Source organism: Arachis ipaensis, chromosome B06 (genome assembly GCF_000816755.2).
Source record: "Arachis ipaensis cultivar K30076 chromosome B06, Araip1.1, whole genome shotgun sequence".
Taxonomy (NCBI): domain Eukaryota; kingdom Viridiplantae; phylum Streptophyta; class Magnoliopsida; order Fabales; family Fabaceae; genus Arachis; species Arachis ipaensis.
In genome coordinates this window covers 18,893,860-18,901,018 of record NC_029790.2, presented here as the reverse complement: position 1 = coordinate 18,901,018, position 7,159 = coordinate 18,893,860, and the positions used below count along the sequence as shown (strand labels likewise).

Here is a 7,159-nt window from a genome sequence, read left to right as displayed (position 1 = left end):
ATAATATGTATGAGATAGTGTGAAAAGGAAAATTAAATCTAAGAAGTAAACAACAAATATTTTGGGACTTTTTATACCTCATCTTGTGTTCCACCATAGCTTGGTTGGGATAATTCAACCTCTTCAGCTTGCGGTGCAGACACTGGTGGTGGAATGTTAGCTGCTTGTGGTCCCGGAGTGGCAGTGTTGCTTGCTTCAGCTGTAGGTGTACTCCCAGTAGAAGTAGCTTTAGCCTTGGAAGCTGCCACAGCAACTGCTGCAGCTGCAAGAGCAGCAGCAAGCTCATCAACTCTCTTTTGTTTGCATCCCCTCTTGGTGTGGCCCTTTACACCACAATATGTGCATGTGAATGGCTTGAGCTGTCTCTTTAGGATAACAGCTTGGCTTTCTTGTTTGCACTAGGACCCTCATCAGCGTCCTTTCTTCTTTTAGTTGTGAGTTTTCCTGATTTCCATTTGATGTTTGGAGCCTGGAGCTGACTATATGCTGATTTTTCCCACATGAATTGGCCCGAGAGAGGATTGATGTAATGTTCATAAGTCTTCCTGTATGAATCCATATTGACCAAGGAGTAACAGAAATTCTCTGGTCTCTTGTTCACCCGTGCAAGAGCAGCACAGACATGAACACAGAGAATGCCTACAGCACACCAAATAAAAAGGTAGTTCAAGTCCAGACCATGTCAGTTAATAGTTCAAGTAAAAACAATCTAAAATGAAAATAAATATAATGTAAATGTAACAAAAATTACCTGTTAACATCGAAAACTGGCCGGTGCAAAGTCTTTTGCCTAGATCGACAACCATGTTTATTTGGTGTCCATAGACCTCAAACTTTTCATAGGTTTCATCCTCAGTCCATATAGGAACCCAGTTCTTTGACTCTTTCCTTACCTTTTCTATCTGGCTCTGAATAACTGGAGGAAGTTTTTCAACGTGGTTGTTCAACTTTATCTTGTTCTTTGTAATGGCACTCATTCGCCACGTCACTCACGCCAAAGAATATGACCAGAAAATATGAAGGGGACCATGTTGATGCATTTTTTCTAGTTTGAAGGACTTAATTAGTGCAATCAACAAATTAAAGACTAAATCGATGCATTTTATAAATCTCATGGATCACTTTGGGGTTTATCTCCTCAATTTCTTCCCTTAATGTTTTAGAAGTACACGTAAAACTTATGGCTCGGAGGGTGAATAGTTTGATAATCACGTCACATTCCCAGGTCAAAGCAAAGATGTTGGTTGGAAAAAATGGTATAGACTTGGTTCAAGGAAAAGGAAGGAGTCTACTCAACTAGTCAGAACTCATAACGAGAAAATAAAACAAACAAAATTTGGGTTCCTAACCATTCAATTCAATTCTGCAAAAGTAATCTTTCTTTTCCGCATCCCTGAAATGCTATTTATGTCTCAATTTTAGTTTCTCAGGAAAGCAGCTTCTCAATTTCCATGGCTCCACCCAGGTACTCTTTTCTCGACTCTTCCTTATCTTCTTTCTTACTTGCTCACATGTCAATGGTGTTTCCCCAATTGATCCTTTCATACGCGTTTTCTTAACTCTGTTAAAATTCATGCTTTAAGGAAGGGTTTCTCTAAGTCTCTTAGTCAAGTCAACTCTTAACTGTGCACATTTCTTTTAGCTTTTTACGGAATTTATAGTTTTTCTGGTGCCAGATGACAGCATATTTAGTCAAAGCAAACTCCAGTTCAAAGTCATTTAAACTTTAAAGAATTCCTAAATGAAAATTGACGCTGCTGGAAAAATTTTCAATATTTTGTATTTGGTTTATCATCAGTGCCATGTAGAAAAATCATCAGGAAATGGTTTTGAGAAATTATTGTATTGATATCAGGTGCAGGCATTTGAAATTGGATTAAAAGGGGTATGGAAGAATTCCCTAATCACATTTTGAGGAAAATTCCTAAAACCTTTCGGTCAAAACTAGCTGGGGTTATCTTTTAATGGGAAAAGAAGGGACTTCATTCCTTAGCCTAACTTGGTCAAAAGATGATGGTTCTGGATGCATTGAATTCTGGTCCTACTGCAGAAGCCATTTCTCAAATTATAGATACCATCGCTGAGTTTCTATATTATGCTAGTGATGTTCTTGTGAAGAAGGATAGTTTTAAGGAACTTTCAGCTTACTTGGAAAAAATTTCACCCATTTTAAAAGCATTGAAGAAAGGAAAAGTCAGCGATTCTGAGAAATTCAACCATGCCATTGAGATTCTGAGTCGTGAAGTTAGAGATGCAAAGCAACTGGCTGAAGAATGCAGCAAGAAGAACAAGGTATATCTCCTAATGAACTGCAGAACCATTATCAAGCGCCTCCAAAATAGCACTAGTGAGATTAGCAGGGCAATTGGTCTTCTTCCTTTGGCCACACAAGGCCTTTCTAATGGAATAATTGAAGAAATTATAAAGCTATGTGAGAATATGCAGGCAGCTGAGTTTAAGGCAGCCATAGCAGAAGAAGAGATTTTAGAGAAAATTGAGTCAGGGATACAGGAAAAGAATGTAGATCGCTCCTATGCAAATGCTTTGTTGGTTCTCATTGCAGATTCTGTTGGGATTACAAATGAGAAATCAACAATGAAGAAGGAACTTGAAGAGTTCAAGAGTGAAATCGAAAATGCCAGGCTAAGGAAGGACCTAGCTGAAGCCATACAAATGGATCAGATCATTGCTTTGTTAGAAAGAGCTGATGCAGCTTCATCCCCTAGGGAAAAGGAACGCAAGTACTTTGACAAACGCAGATCTTTGGGAAGCCAACCCTTGGAACCATTACAGTCTTTTTATTGCCCCATTACCCGGGATGTCATGGTTGATCCTGTGGAAACTTCATCAGGTCAAACATTTGAGAGAAGTGCAATTGAGAAGTGGTTTGCAGATGGAAACAAATTGTGTCCTCTAACCATGGTTCCTTTAGACACATCAGTTTTGAGACCCAACAAAACCTTGAAACAATCAATAGAAGAATGGAAAGATAGAAATACAATGATTACAATTGCTTCAATGACTGAAAAAATCCAATCAGGAGATGATGAGGAAGTACTGCATTGTTTACAGAAGCTTCATGACTTGTGCGAACAAAAGGGCCAGCACAGAGAATGGGTGCTACTGGAGAATTACATTCCAGTTCTTATCCGATTACTCGATGCTAAAAACCGTGATGTCAGGAATAATGCCCTTGTCATCCTTTGCTTGCTGGCAAAGGATAGTGAAGATGCTAAGGTACGTCATAATCTTAACCCATCTTTGGTTTTTCTTTTCTCAAAATAATATTTTAGTTTTATGATAATGGGGTGTAGAGAAGCTTGGCCACACTCAAAATTTGGCTTTCTTTAATACTGATCAATAACTGCCTTTTTAGATGAAATGGTGTTATTCTGATATTTAATATGTAGGATAGAGATTCCTCATGCATATCAATGCTTAATGAATTTAAAGACAGGGCCAATTACAAAGATACCTCACTGAAATATATAGTTTTGGATTATACTTTTCTTATAAAAGCAATTTTATTGTTTTACTTGTAGTATAGATGGACATTTTAATCAATGCTTTAAGCAATAGAATTCGATCAATGAAACTTTTAAATACCCTGGACAAATCTTGCCGTTTTACAATATAGTAGAACCAAGTGCAATTTCTTATATGTTTTTGCCTAATCCTAAATTTTTTTCAGGAAAGAATTGCTAAAGTTGATAATGCAATTGAGTCTATCGTGCATTCTCTTGGTCGTCGTTTGGGGGAAAGGAAGTTAGCAGTGGCATTACTTCTAGAACTATCCAAATATGATTTACTGAGAGAACGTATTGGAAAAGTTCAAGGTTGCATACTGTTATTGGTGACTATGTCCAGCAGTGATGACAATCAATCTGCTAGAGATGCAACAGAGTTGTTGGAAAAACTTTCATATTCTGACCAGAATGTTATACAGATGGCAAAAGCCAATTATTTCAAGCAGTTACTGCAGCGTCTCTCCACAGGTTATTTTTTTACCCACAATTTTGGTTGAGTGTATTAGTATCATTGATGCACTATCATCTATTGAATTTTAAAGTGCAAAATAGTTTTCTTGTTAAATTCATCATCTTATACCAAAGATTAATGTCTGAAATACTAGATTGACTTATGCGGTGTTGAAGAGAAACCTGCTTAATCACTTGTAGAGTGTGTGTAATTCTTTAAAGAACTAAATCTCAAAGTTGAAAATTTTAAAGAGAAATGCTACTCCAATTCAATGATTTGTAAAGCCTCTAGTAAATGTTTAAATAATGTATTTGAGAAGCTGCATTTATGCAAGAATACTATAATTGTTATGTTGGCTACCAGAAAGACCAGAGTGGAGTGATGAACAAGCATTCCCCAGTTACTAAAAACTTCTTTCTTGTTTCAGGGTCAGACGAGGTGAAGATGTTGATGGCCACGACTTTAGCGGAAATGGAGTTAACTGATCATAATAAGGAGTCCTTGTTTGAAAGTGGTATACTTGCTCCTCTTCTTCACTTGGTCTCACATAATGATGTTCAGATGAAAATAGTGGCCCTTAAAGCTCTTCAGAATCTATCCAGTTTAAAGAAAAATGGACTGGAAATGATTCGACAAGGTGCAACACGTCCGCTACTTAACATTCTTTTCCAGCACAGCATTCCATCTTCAAGTTTGTGGGAACATGTAGCGCCAATAATTATGCAGCTTGCTGCATCGACGATGTCACAAGATGCACAGACACCAGTTTCATTGCTAGAATATGATGAGGATGTTTTTAACCTTTTCTCTCTAATTACTTATAACGTGCCTGATGTGCGGCAATACACTATCCAGACTTTTTATGCCCTGTGCCAATCGCCCTCAGCTTCTTATATTAGAACCAAGCTAAGAGAGGTATGTTTCTAACTGAACCTTAATGTAGTTTCCACATCTGGAAATGTTCTTTTTCCTGAAGTGCTAGTGCCCAAAATGAGTTTTTAAGTATTCGACAATGTCAAAGTAGGCACGTCTAGATAGGGATCACCATTTAAGTTCTGGATTCAGCTTACTGCATAGCAGACTACAGACAAAGGCAAAATCTTGCATTACCAAAATAGTAAAAGGACTTCATTCATAGATGAGATTGCTAGCGCTGCATAGGTTTCTTCTCTTACCTTCTACAGGTTATGTAGTTATACCTTACACCAATAGATGGTGATTTGAGACCAACATTTTCCATTAGAAATTTTTGGCTGACTATCTATTTAAGATGTTTCTACCATATTTTGTTGAAATGTCAATATATCAGAGCTAAGTCTAATTATGCATGTGCAGTGCACAGCTGTCCAAGTACTGGTTAAGTTGTTTGAGACTGAAAACCAAAAACTACGAGGAAGTGCGGTAAAGCTTTTCTCTTGCCTTGTAGAAGGTTGTGATGAAGCCATCATACTAGAGAATGTGAACGAGAAGTGCATTGAGACTTTGGCCAGAATCCTGAAATCATCTTCTGATGAAGAAGAAATAGTTTCTACTATGGGAATAATTTGCAGTTTGCCGGAAAATCACCAGATCACTCAGTGGCTTTTGGATGCTGGTGCCTTGGTGACTATTTATAACTATATCCAAGAAGGGAAGGACAAAGATCTTCAAAGAAGCAAGCTGGTAGAGACTTCTGTTAGTGCCCTATGTCGATTTACAGTGCCAACAAACTTGGATTGGCAAAAGAGAGCAGCAGAGATTGGGATTATAACTATTCTAGTGCAGTTGCTTGAAAGTGGAACCATGTTAACAAAACAACGAGCAGCATTGTCTCTTGCTCAGTTTTCTAAAAGTTCACAGGGGCTGAGCAGGCCATTGCCGAAGCGCAAGGGACTCTGGTGCTTCTCATCCTCAGCGGCTGAAAGTGGATGCTTAGTACATGGGGGCCTGTGCACTGTCAAAACCTCATTTTGCCTTTTGGAGGCTGATGCAGTAGTACCACTAACAAAGGTTCTTGGGGAATCTGATCCGGGAGCTTGCGAAGCTTCTTTAGATGCTCTATTAACTTTAATTGAAGGTGAAAGACTACACAGTGGTAGTAGAGTGCTTGCAGATGCAAATGCCATACCACTTATAATCAGATTCCTTGGTTCCCCTTCTCCTGGATTGCAGGACAAGTCTCTGCATGCTCTGGAAAGGATTTTTAGGCTAGTGGAGTATAAACAACAGTATGGACCCTCAGCTCAAATGCCTCTAGTTGACTTGACTCAACGCGGTAATGGTAGCATAAGATCCATGGCAGCTAGAATATTAGCACATTTGAATGTCCTGCATGATCAATCTTCATATTTCTAAAAAAATGGTGATTCAAATTCTTGTGTTGAGGAGCCATGTTAGCTAAACCATGAAGTATAGCCTTCCCTTGATAACATCATTGTTTGCAAACTACAAGCTTGGACATGAAGGATGACTCTTTTTGCTGTCAAAATTGCTTTCATCTGTGCAATATTCTCATGGAGAATCACATTGATGTGGACAAGGTTTGCACTTTGCAGCATTCTATTAGGCTATATCCTCATGGGGAATCACATTGATCATGAACCACAGGTGAAGTGTGTCCTCATCCAATTTGGACTGTTAGTCCACTACCACCACCATTGGACATGAAGGAATATGTTTGAGGCCTATATTAAACGCCTCAAATATAGCTTCTACGTTTGAGGATCGACTGGATGGTTTCGTTACTTGTGTAAAATATGTATTAAAAAAAAGTTTCCCTTTCTCAAGGAGTTGTATTCTTTGTTCATTGGTATTGGAACTCATTTGTGATTCATCTTATATTGTGAAAAAAAAAAAGGAAAAAAAAATATTTGACACAGCTCGAAACTTCAATCCCCCTTCATCCTTAAAGACATTCATGAATTTTCCTTCGTAAAAGGGACAACATTGTTGCATCATCACTCGTGGCGTACACGTCGTGAGAGATTTTACATCCATGGTCTTGAATTTTAAACCAAAAAATTTCAATAATTAAGCTTGAGTGTAATTTTTTCTCTATTAAACATTAAGGCTGCATTCACTCGGACAAAATTAAAGAGACACAAAATTATTTTTGGTAGCTAAGATATGAACAAAGACATTGTATCCAAAAATTGAATTAGTGTAATTTGTGTCATTCTTGATAAAAAAGACAAAGAGAGAC

At 37.9% G+C, this 7,159-nt stretch overlaps 1 protein-coding gene across 1 annotated transcript; it reads left to right on the top strand.

Moving 5' to 3' along the window:
* LOC107646099 (U-box domain-containing protein 43) lies at positions 1,171 to 6,816 on the top strand. The gene is made up of 5 exons (XM_016350291.2): positions 1,171 to 1,465; positions 1,856 to 3,237; positions 3,692 to 3,995; positions 4,406 to 4,893; positions 5,314 to 6,816. The coding sequence occupies exons 2-5, from the start codon at positions 2,011 to 2,013 to the stop codon at positions 6,310 to 6,312; spliced, it is 3,018 nt and encodes a 1,005-aa protein (XP_016205777.1). The 5' UTR covers positions 1,171 to 1,465; positions 1,856 to 2,010; the 3' UTR covers positions 6,313 to 6,816.

What these genes read in the sequence shown, in the direction of transcription:
- LOC107646099 (XM_016350291.2), top strand. Translation starts at nt 2,011, where the DNA reads ATGATGGTTCTGGATGCATTGAATTCTGGTCCTACTGCAGAAGCCATT. An exon ending in ACTGCAGCGTCTCTCCACAG is followed by an intron (nt 3,996 to 4,405) that starts GTTATTTTTTTA and finishes TTCTTGTTTCAG; the next exon opens with GGTCAGACGAGGTGAAGATG. An exon ending in TTAGAACCAAGCTAAGAGAG is followed by an intron (nt 4,894 to 5,313) that starts GTATGTTTCTAA and finishes ATGCATGTGCAG; the next exon opens with TGCACAGCTGTCCAAGTACT.